This window comes from Hippichthys cyanospilos, chromosome 9, assembly GCF_059441005.1.
Source record: "Hippichthys cyanospilos isolate Australia breed blue-spotted pipefish chromosome 9, RoL_Hcya_1.0, whole genome shotgun sequence".
Lineage (NCBI taxonomy): Eukaryota > Metazoa > Chordata > Actinopteri > Syngnathiformes > Syngnathidae > Hippichthys > Hippichthys cyanospilos.
The window spans coordinates 11,026,723-11,038,459 of NC_142377.1; the positions used below are offsets into that span (position 1 = coordinate 11,026,723).

General features: G+C 38.4%; 1 protein-coding gene across 2 annotated transcripts in view; it reads left to right on the plus strand.

The window, feature by feature from the left end:
• The window catches only part of adamts9 (ADAM metallopeptidase with thrombospondin type 1 motif, 9), a 51,743-nt gene extending 40,659 nt beyond the window's left edge, over window positions 1-11,084 (plus strand). Inside the window, exons 29-39 of one of the 2 annotated variants that reach the window (XM_088424018.1) lie at window positions 786-956; window positions 3,335-3,511; window positions 5,661-5,831; window positions 5,925-6,119; window positions 6,242-6,376; window positions 6,495-6,608; window positions 7,627-7,721; window positions 7,801-7,934; window positions 8,432-8,523; window positions 9,508-9,612; window positions 10,201-11,084. In XM_088424018.1, the coding sequence (XP_088280144.1) occupies window positions 786-956; window positions 3,335-3,511; window positions 5,661-5,831; window positions 5,925-6,119; window positions 6,242-6,376; window positions 6,495-6,608; window positions 7,627-7,721; window positions 7,801-7,934; window positions 8,432-8,523; window positions 9,508-9,612; window positions 10,201-10,290 (1,479 nt within the window). In that variant the 3' untranslated portion in view covers window positions 10,291-11,084. The remainder of the gene's footprint in view (window positions 1-785; window positions 957-3,334; window positions 3,512-5,660; window positions 5,832-5,924; window positions 6,120-6,241; window positions 6,377-6,494; window positions 6,609-7,626; window positions 7,722-7,800; window positions 7,935-8,431; window positions 8,524-9,507; window positions 9,613-10,200) is intronic. The other variant, XM_088424019.1, reaches the window with a different exon arrangement.
• The last annotated feature ends 653 nt before the right edge of the window (window positions 11,085-11,737 follow it).

Consider the following 11,737-nt stretch of genomic DNA (forward strand, 5'->3'; position numbering starts at 1 on the left):
ATCCCAAAACCACCAATCATGGCTCACCTGCTGGTCATGTGATGCTCATAAACTAAACTGTGATTGTTTGATTGTTACCTGAGCATTCAGCGCGTGTGATGTCGTTTTAAGTGAAGTGAAATAACGTGATTTTGAAAGTGTTGATTATTTATGAACAAAAAAAAGGTAACCAATTAACTTATTCAGTTCCAAATATGTCATTTTACGTTTTTAGGAGTGCAGACATTTGTCCCAGGTACTTATTTATATATTTTTTTGAAATATCTCCAAGTGTTACGCTAAAGTAGTGTCTGAGAAAGGCAAGTACTAAAACTAACTTTGTACTAACTTTTTTTCTGCTAAAAATAGCTAGACTATCCCTTTAAATGCCTCAACTAAGTAGTTAGTATCTAACATGTCTTGTTGTTTTCAGTCGACAAAAAGTGAAAAACTGTGTTTTTAATGATATTGATTGTAAGTATCAAAAAAAGTTGTTTTCAAATGAACTCATTCAATCCCAATGACGCAATTTTATGTTTTTAGTCCCATTTATTTCATTTCATTTAATGCCTGCTATTTATTTATATATTTTGAAAAAATACCTTCAAGACGGAGTGTCTAAAAATATCTGGTACTAGACCTGTTAATGATTGACAAAATACAGTATATATTATCGATTGTAAACATGTCTTGTTGTCATTTTTAATTGACAGCAAGTCAAACAAATGTATTTTCAAGTGTATCAATTGTATGTGAAAAAAATAGTATTTTTTTGTTTGTTTTTTAATTTTCTTGATATCTTTCAGTGCTCAGCCTCATGTGGACGAGGCTTCAAGTCTCGCAAGGTGCGCTGCATGACCAGCTCAGGCCAGCCTGTCCAAGACGAAAACTGCCATCACTTGACCCCCAAACCTCGCAAACAGAGGCGCTGCCGAGGTGGTCGCTGTCCCAAGTGGAAGACTGGCAGTTGGGAGGAGGTAGGCTTCTTTCACACACCCATAAAAATAAATGTTCATAATAAGAGAATTATTAGTTTTGCCTGCTTGTAAATTTAGCGCCTATCAATTTAGGCAGAGATGTAGTGCACATGCCACAAAAGGTAGGTGCAACTCCAGCGTAGTAAAAATCTGCGTGAAGGTTTGCCTCTATTGAAGAAATTCGGACGAAAATAAAAACATGTCATTTTTGCTCACCTAAATTTAAACTGTGCTAACCAACAGCTACTTTCCTCTCTAGAAACTTTACATTTTAGACAAATCTCTCCTTATAAATTTGGTCTGAATAGAATTTGCCCGCTAAAACACCACATTTGAGTCAGCATGGCCAAAATGTAATCAGTAGGAATAAACTGCGTCAAGTTGTCAGCATCAAAGCGTGCAGAGTAATTTACAAATATCATGCCAGCCTATCTGGAGCACTAGACCACTGCTAGCTAGCGGCTAATTTATGCTAGATGCAACTATGCTGGCGCCTGAGCCACTAGTAAACACAGGCAGCAGATGTCAAATATAAATGTTTGCGTATCTAAGTTGTTTGTTAGCACCCTCATTTATCGATTTAACACAATTTTGGAACAGCTTTGTGTTGTTCGCATCGGGAATCTAGCGCAATAGATAGATCCGTCAAGCTGTCATGCGGCGGCAAGATGCTTTGGACCATTTCAAAATAAAAGCATTTCTGGCTTTTATTTCTGGCTTCTGTGTCCATATGTAATTTTCCAAACTAAGGTTTGTTTTGAAATTGTCCTTCTAATCGCCTGATTAAATGCCATGAAGACTCGGAAAACCACAAATGACCTCTCATAACCGTCTGTATTTTCTCCTCTTCATTCTCTATTGAAAAGAAAACATATGGCAAGTTGCTTGCTTCTAGTTCAAGAACAAGGCTGCACTTTTCTTTACTACACAACTGTTTATCTATCTTTTCAAGCGCTTGCGTGTGTAGTCTTTTTTGGAATTCCCCCCACTGGCCAAGAGGCATCCAAGCACAGAAACACATCTGTAGCTCGTACATCAGAAAGGATGTGCGTCTTTGCAGAACAGCTGCAGCGCAGGAATGAGGCCAGGAGGAAATGATATTCCATTGTCCTCTCAGCATGATAACACGTGGTTGAAAGGAGACTGCTTTTTGCTTTGACAGATGAAACGTCACACCTGATCAATACAAGTGAAATGAATGAATAATGGTATTAGGACCCACGTTGAACTCAAGGAGTTATTAGTTGTGAGTTGGAGTTATTAACAGCATCTGTTTGGAAAGAAAAATAGATCAAAGTTATTGAACATGATCAATGAACAAAGTAGACCGCATTGAATTCTCTGATAAAAAATTATACGAATGAAATGTTCATGAGTAGATGAGAAGTAACCAGACAAAACAAATCATTGTGTCCTTTTTACTTTCGCTACCGTTTTACATACATCATCGGTTCATAAGTATATGTCTTTTTTCAGGAGTAATATAATCAATATTGACTTGACAGCGTAATAGTTGAGTTCATTACTACTCAAAAATTGAGTGATTGTGAACCAGTGATGAGAAAATGAAGCGTCATGAAGCTTGTGCAAGAGTGCCATCTAGAGGAGTCAAAAAATACCACACGAAGCTTCATTGAGCCATCACTATTGTTAACTTATAAAGACAAATTTTGTGCAGACAGAATCCGAAAAAAATATGATTTTAATACTGTATCAAACATACTGTATCACTCAGTACAATTTATATACTAAAGAGAAGAAGAAGTACAAAAAATTTATCTAGTCCTGCAGCTTCTTCTCCATAAATTATAAATATAAATCTCTCAATAAATTAATACAAATTGTCCTGTTGTTACACTAGCGGGTTATTCATATAGCCTAAATAAAAATAAATAGTTGCCATCGAGACAGATGTAACACATTTACAGAAACAAGTGTAGCTCAAACACTTTAGAATAATTGATTCTGTGCGGTTTCTCAGGTTTATAATATATCATCATAGCCTCTTTTTCAATACAGCAATATATTCACACCTTTTCAATCCTATTTCATAATTATTGCATAAGTTAATAAGAAACACACATTTGCTCTGTTCATTCTTGTCTTTGCTTTTAATAAAGACACATTTGCCCCAGAGTAACAAACACATTAAACAAATGTCTCAATTTTAAATAAGGCAGGTGTACCTAATAAAGTGAAACATAAATGTGTGTAAAAAATACTGCCGAGAAAGATGAAAGTAGCAGCACACAAAACATGCAACACAAATACAGCATGAACTCTGTTTTCATATTTATATTTTATTCATATATTTGTGCCACGCACAGAAAAGTTACAAAGTGTAAGTTGTTATGAAGCGGTACCTGTTCCGCCTTTAGTGCTCAGCCTCCTGCGGCGACGGCATCCAGCGACGGGAGGTCACGTGCCAGGTCGGGACCCGAAGGAGCCCGATCGAGACCGACTGCCCCGAGCGCTCGCGTCCGCCGTCGAGTCAAAGCTGCCGGGTCGCTGAGTGTCCCTCACGCTACTGGTGGAGAGAAGGAGACTGGCAGGCGGTAAGAAAGAGATTTTCTGTGTGGAAATTGTTTTTTTTTTTTTTTTGTCTTCTATTGGAGCTTGTGGGGAGAAAGTTCTGATGCGGTTTTGAGGCCGCGGGCTTGTCTGCTAGAGCAGCGGCAGCCAGGAAAAGGAGGAGGGCTACGCCTTGCTTTATTCACTGATAGGAAACCCCCCCAAAAAAAGTTCATTTCAAAACAGCCTGATTTGGTCACCTAATCGGCAAAGATGTTCGAACATGCTCAGTGGAACGAATTAGTGGCGTATTCAGGGGCGGAGCTACATTGTCATTCTTCTTCTTCTCCTCCTCCTCCTCCTTCTTTTTCTCCTCCTCCATTTCCTTATCCTCCTTCTTCCTCTTTTCTTTACCTTCTTCTTCTCCTTTCTTTCTTCTTCCTCCTCATCTTCTTGCTTTCTTCTTCTCCTTCTTTCTTTCTTCCTCCTCCTCTTCTTGCTTTCTTCTTCTCCTCTTTCTTTCTTTTTTCCTCCTCCTCTTCTTGCTTTCTTCTTTTCCTCCTCCTTCTTCTCCTCCTACCCCTCCTTCTTCCTCTTCTTCTCCATCTCCTGCTCCTCCTCCTTCTCCATTTTGTTCTTTTCCTTCTTGCCTTATTTGCGATTAGTATACAAACCATCTTTTTTCGTTTTCTCCTCTTCCTCATTCCTTTATATGCGATTGGCATGTAAACTATCTTCTTATTCTTTGTTGTTCTGTTGGAAATACAACACATTTATTTGCATATTACTGAAGTTCAATGGGTTTTTAAAACGAATAATGTTTTCATTCTTCATTAGATGTTGCTAAATACTCCCCCCATCACCTAAAAGATGCAGAATTTGCTTTGAAGCCCAAAATACTAATCATGAAATAATCACACATATTTTCAAAGCTTATTCTTACTCATCACTGGTCTACCGTCACTTTTATTTAAGTACCCAGAGGGTTAGTGTTGTAAAGGGTTAGCTCATTCTCATTCCTCGCAACAGCTGCACAGCTTAATAACATTTCCAGGTATTTTAGTTGTTTGACATGAGTCCTGCGCATGAAGCGATGAAGCCCAGCTGGAATCAGCCTCAGCTGTATGTGTGACGCAAGTTGAGCTTTCTCCAGTCTCTCGTATCACGTTCGAACGGCAACATAAATCCATCCTTTGATGCGAGATCATGGAAGATAAAAGACATTTCACTAACAGTGTTGAATAAATACGCATTTATGAAAACATCTGTCAGGTCTCGGCCGTGTCTAGTGATGGGAAAATGAAGCTTCATGAAGCACTTGTGATGTTATTTTACTAGTCTAGGTGGTGCTCTGGTTTTAAAGATAAATGCTAGTGCTGGAGAAATATATTACATTTCCCCTGCCTCTTTCAATCAAGAGTGCCATCTAGAGTCGTCCAGAAATATCACGACTGCTTCATGAAGCTTCATTTGCCCATCATTACCAGGCGCTCTAGTTTGGTTCTTCTTGAAAATACACACTCATTTCTTTCTATACTTTTTTCACAATTTGCACTTGAAAAAAAATGTTCTGTGCCATCCATGTCTCATTTATTAAACTTTTATACATCATTTAAGACCTAACAAAATAAAGACCTGCACTGTAAGAAAAAAACAAAGATCAGATTTACTCAATTCAAATCAGGCAACAGATCACAAGCAATATTACTAATTAAAATTCACTTTTTAGCATTGAGTACTTAGGAATTAAACGAAACCTTAAACAACTATCATTAAATATGAGTAATTCTGAATAGAAAACAAAAGCAAATTAATTAAATTTAATAAATTAGTTTGGGATATTTTTCATGTCTATATACGGATTATTAAAGGTCAAATTTAATTAACATTTAATTATTAATATTGCTTGTAATCTGTTTTGATTGAGGGAAGGCGATTTTTTTTTCTTACAGTGTAAAATTATTTATTACAGAGTCCCTATAAGACAGTTCTGCGATGTTGCTTCATGTTTTATTCAATTTGCTCTTAATTTGAAAAGAATAATGTACTTTTCCTGTCACAGCATTAAATTAGATTTGCTGCTCTATTTGAGAACCCCTTCCACAAGCTATTGCAGTAATACTTTGAGATGATTATAAAATGTACTTTTTTTTTATTGTTGTTAACCCAATTTGTCCTCTGTCTCCACTGTAGTGCAGTAAATCATGTGGATCAGGTCACAGAAGACGAGTTTTGCAATGTGTGGACCACAACAAACAGGACGTCCATGAAATGTACTGCGTGAACCAAATTAGACCGCCAGATATCGAAAGCTGCATCGTCCAAGCCTGTGAATTCATCTGGATCACTGGAGAATGGACCGAGGTGAGCGTTATACGAGCCTGCATCGTGTAAACCATTGTTCATGCTGATATTGTTGCTTTTTTCATGCTAGTCATTTTTGAAAAAAATTCTCAGTGTTCAGCCAGCTGTGGCCAGGGCTACCGTCAGCGCCGGATTTCCTGCAGCGAGGTGCACATGGACGATGAGAACTATGAGTATGGTCATCAGTCTCTTTCCAACTGCCCAGGGACACCTCCTGAGAGGTATATGTCCTGTCATCTGGAGCCTTGTCCACCTCTGCACCAGTGGAGGGTTGGAACATGGGGCGCAGTGAGTAAAAACGATAAACATGAAGCTCGTCACACAAAACCGAATCTAAAACTAGATCTTAAAAAATCAAAAATATGAAAGACGATCACGTTTTTCTGTACTCTTGTCCACCACATTTGTAGTGCTCAGCCAGCTGTGGAGATGGCTTGATGGAGAGGATGGTGCAGTGTGTGAAAGAAGATGGCCAGCAAAGTAATAAATGCTCACTTCATGCCATGCCAGAAGCCAGAAAAGTTTGCAAAACCTTAAGCTGTGAGTCCCAATTCCCCTGAAGAGAAATTGACAGGCATCAAAAGCCAATTTGTTTTTATAATGAGTTTTTTGAACGCATGATATCTAATTCATACCTAAAACCAATCGTACTTAGTTGCATTCCTGTTTTTTTCATCCCAAGGCCGTTTGCCATCTACCTGCCAAGATGTACGTCAAATGAATGGCTTGCTCCCAGATGGTGAACATGTATTGAATATTCAAGGAAATGCTATCAAGGTAAATTGTTTAATATTGTTCAATTGTATTAAATAAATAAATACATACATTAGGAAAATACAGAGTAAGTATTATACAGTAAGATTGTCACTCCAATAATCACACAAATGTTAATGTTTAGCATTCAACCAATCACACCTCACCTGTTTTCTGAGGTCATGTGACATTCACAAGCTGAGCCATGATTGGCCGTTACCTGGGTTCTGAGAAACTGATGTCATTTTCATTAAAAAGCACAATAAGGAATTCGTGATGTTTTTTATTACTTCTCTAGGTGCTCTTTCTTTAAAAATAAAAGCTAGTGCAGTGGAAATATATTAAATATATTAAATATATAAAATATGTTTCTCTTTGAAACAAGAGTGCCATCTAGAGGAGTGAAAAAAATGTCAGAGCTTCATTCATAAACATCCTTTAAAGGTGCCATAAGGAATTTTAAAAATATGAATATTTTAAATGTAATAAATTTCCACTGCACTTGCATTTATATTCAAACCAAGAGCGCCATCTAGTGGAGAAAAAAATCACAAGTGGTTCATGAAGCTTCATTTAACTAACATAACTTAAAATTCACATCTTGCTTCAATGCCTAAACGATGTATTTAGTAACTACTTTAGCATTCTGCCACTTGTGGAAATCCTCAATTTCACAATTTAGTTCATTTTCAATCATTTTGTCAATTTTTAAAACGATGGATTAATTGAGTTAATTTGAGTTACTATCCAGTCCTAATGATAGATATTGATTGTTTTGAGTCGTGGTAAAACAATATGTTTGCAAACAGCGCATCTGCCTCTTTCATAACTGTTGGCTGGACCATATTTTGTAACACTGTCAGGGGAAATACCACAGGATGCATTTTGCAGACTGGCCAGTTGTTTGACTTCTTTAGAAAAGAAAGCAATTGTGCTTATCTGAAGATCCAATTCCTTTATCATGCTATTGGTTTTAAATTCCTCGCTAGCCTCTTCTGCCCTCCATTTTGTTTTCTCAATTACTCTTCATTTTTATCCTCAGGTCTACTGTGCAGGAATGCAGACAGAGAATCCACGAGAGTATATCACCTTGACAACAGGGGAGGGAGAAAATTTTTCTGAGCTCTTTGGCTTCAGGTAAACTGCAAGCTAACAGCGGCAAATGTACAACAGATCTCAGGTTTGTGTGTGTGTGCGTTTGTATGTGTGTTTCCAGGCTTAATGATCCCTTCCAGTGTCCAGCCAACGGGTCCAGAAGAGAAGACTGTGACTGTCGCAGAGATTACCCCGCTGCGGGCCTCACCACCTTCTCTAAGGTCCGCCTGGACCCGAGCAAGATGAATATCATCAGTGAGTTGCCCGAGCCCACGTGTGAAGCTTCCCAGCTCTTAATGAGGGTGGCGCAAACAAAACAACATCCTGAGATAATTAAGGGCATGTATACCGTCACTCTCACTATATGTGATCAAAACTTTAAAACATCCTGCCTTACTCTCAAATAAGAGCATCCCCTGCCATTTAATTACACCCATGCTCATGAAGGGTTAATGGACTCAAGATGTCCTCAATGTTCATTTAAACAACGCTCAATTACAAGGCCGGGATGGCCAAGATCCTGTTACATTGATATTGCACACCCTAGAAGCAGAAGTGCTGAGCAAACTAAAGATTTGAAGTAAATAACCTTAGCTTTTCCCTTGTGGGATCAACTTTTGCCAGTCGAGTGCATGTGAGGAGAATTCAAATTAAATACAGTGTGTGTGTGTGTGTGTGTGTGTGTGTGGGGGGGGGGGGGGGGTCCTAATAAAGCCTGTCACATCATATTGTTTTTATTCTCAATCATTTAGCTACAGACTGGCAGTTTGCGTTGACTCGTGAAGGCAACGAGGTTCCTTTTGGCACAGCGGGGGACTGCTACAGCGCCTCTCAGTGTCCGCAGGTGAGAACTACAGAAGCTGTTCAGCTGAGCCGTTTATTTCCAAGGTGCACAAAATTCTATGGAATGTGTTCCATGTCACCCGTGGCCCTAACACTTAAATTCATAAAATACTATGTTCAAAGAAGTAGGGGAAATTAATACATTTCCTCTTCATTAGCATTTAGCTTTAAACCAAGAGCATCATGTAGAGGTCTAAAAAATACCCCAAGTGCTTCAAGAAGCCTCATTTTTCCTTCAACATTGTTTAACCCCTTAATACTTACCTTAATACCCCTTAATACCTTAATACCGTATTTTATTACATCTCAACTGCATGCATTTAACTGAATGCAAACTAAAATAATTTTGAACACTGATGTCATGGTAGTGATAGAAAAATGAGTTGTGATTTGCTTTACTCCAGTAGATGGTGCTGTTACGTCTCAGATATTTGAAGCAAGATGCCAACAAGTGCTTCACGAAGCTTCATTTGTCACCAATCAATGGTGTCGCTCAGCAGGGTTCCTATTAACGTCTTATCATGTCAGCGCCGCTCAAAATGACATCATGTGCTCAGGGCTTTGCTAACAACCAGTCACGGATCAGCTTGATAACGCCCAGAACCAGTGGGCTGTGATTGGCCCATCCCTGAGGTCTGAGCACATTTTGTCATTTTTGTTTGACAGCAAGAGTGAACTATATTTTAACAGTCTTAACTGTGCATGAAAAATAATTGAGTTCTCATATTAACTACAAACAAAACATATACTTTTTATAGCTCAAAATGGTTAAATGCGTTTAGTATTCTTTAAGAGACTTGCAGAGACATTAAATACCGCCAGATGACAGAAGATTGACCTAAAATTGTCTGCATAAAATGTTCTTGTGAAACTGTTTGCAAAACTAGATATAAATAGTTTTTTCATACGGCCAACCAGACATTTGTTCTTAAAGAACTTTAAATATTGAAGGATAATTTACTGGTTGTGTTTGTGGTACTTACAGGGGCGCTTCAACATCAACCTCTCAGGGACAGGTTTTAAAGTCGCTGCAGACACCTTGTGGACCTCTCAAGGCAATTATGCTGTGGCTGATATACAGAAATCACAGGTATATTACAGGGTCACATGGGGAATATTATTTGAAACTTTGGGTTACTTAGCTGCTGTTTAATAGTAGACATCAGTATGCCTATTATTACAGTTGTGCTCATAAGTTTACATACCCTAGAGGTATGTAAACGCATGAGCCTTGACAGTAAATTTTGGCTTCACCTTTGAGCCATTTTCTTCCATGTACCCTTTTTGGTCTGGCTGCATCTGAGTAGTTTTGTATTCCAAGAGCTTGTCCTCATAAACAAGTGGAGAAAAGACCCTTATTAGGCAGCTGCTCTGTCAAGTGCCCACCCCTCTTTTCTTTTCATATGAAAATCAAGCTTAGGAGTCTGGGTTTTGGCAAGCCTTTTTGGCAAAAGGCAGCTGAGATGCCAAGACATCTTCACAGTTTTATATCCATAGCCAGTCGTTTCAATCTGGCCACTGAAGGCACTTTTAAATCACGGCAAGTTGTGTGAGGAGGGAGTGGGGGATTCCAAAGAGGACAAGACAGGACTCCCACTGTTCCCAGTTACTATATTTTATTTTTTATTCATTAGGATGCAGTTAAACATAACTGAGTTTATTCTTTTTTTGGCCACAGGATGGCAGCAGAGTGGTAGGAACGTGTGGAGGATACTGTGGCAAATGTACTCCAGAATCACCTTCTATTCTGCACATTTCAGTGTCTTAAATCCTACTCTGGTGTCAGGTATATGCACTTATACATTATACCATTTAATAGATATTACCTCTGCCATTTTTTCTTTTTTTTTACCATTCTTTGCCGTTCGGGGCCTGCAAAAATGATGTCATGCAGCTGCTCATGTCCGGACATCCCTCCATTTTGGTGTTAAGTACACCACATGGCTCAAATCCATCCATCACGACCTCTTCTTTTGTTTATTTGTTTACCTTGTGTTATTTCATTTGCTATAATTGCTGTAAATATGTATATGTAGAATACACAGTATGTCTTATTTATTGTAGTCCTCATTTATTATTATTCTCAATGTGATGTAATTTAGGGATTTGGACACCGCAGTACCTTTTATTTTTAGATAATCACATATTTTAAGAGGTCAAAACATTCAAGCTATAACTATAATCTTCACATTTAGTATTACATTTAGAAAACCAGCAAATACTGACGAGAAAATGAAGCTTCATGGAGCACTTGTGGATTTGTTTTGTTTTTGTTTTTTACTCCTCCAGCTGGTGCTCTTGGTTTAAAATTAAAGCCAAATGCAGTGGAATTATCCCACTGCATTATATCTCCTGCTTCTTTAAATCAAGTGTGCCATCTAGAGGAGTGGTAAACATATTACAAGTACCTCATGAAGCTTCATTTGTTCGTCGCTAGTTATTGGTGCTCCTCTGTAGGGTTCCTGTTGACGTCCTTGCATGTCATCTGAAAATGATGAAAATGATGTTCTCAGGGTTTAGGTCGGAACCATTTACGACTCAGCTAATGTCACAAAGCCAAACATATTGATGAGAAATTGAAGCTTCATGAAGCACTTTGTGATGTTTTTTTTTTTTTTTTTTACTCCACCAGATGATGCGCTAGGTTTGAAGAGAACCACTAGTGCAGTGGAAACGTGTTAATTTTACACTGCATCTTTAATTTGAGAGTGCCATCAAGATGACAAAAACATACCACAAATGCCTCATGAAGCTTCATTTATCTGTCACTATCAACAAACTGCTGTAATTTCAACAAAAACCCATTACTTTCTAAAGTCATCAACAGACACAGCAGAAGGCTGTGGCTTTGGAGACATGGGTTGCAGACCTTTGACACATGTAGTAAAATATATTGGGGCACACACCAATTCTAAGCAACACAGAAACACCAGACGAGAGAAAATTGAAGATGACATTTCCAGACACAATGTGCAGCAAATTCCTCAGTGTTCTGTGTCTAGATGTAGAAAAAATGGGCCTTAAGAGAACACACAGGTTATCTTCACTCATATAGCTTGAAAGAAGGATTTCACCTCCAGCCCATAAAAGCACGGTAGATTCCCTGCAGATGTTCTCCACAGTTCCGTCCATGGAGAGACCTCACAAGTAGTCACAGCAGTGTGAGATTTTTACACCTGAATGATGTTAACACTTGTGTACTTTATTGTAAGTGT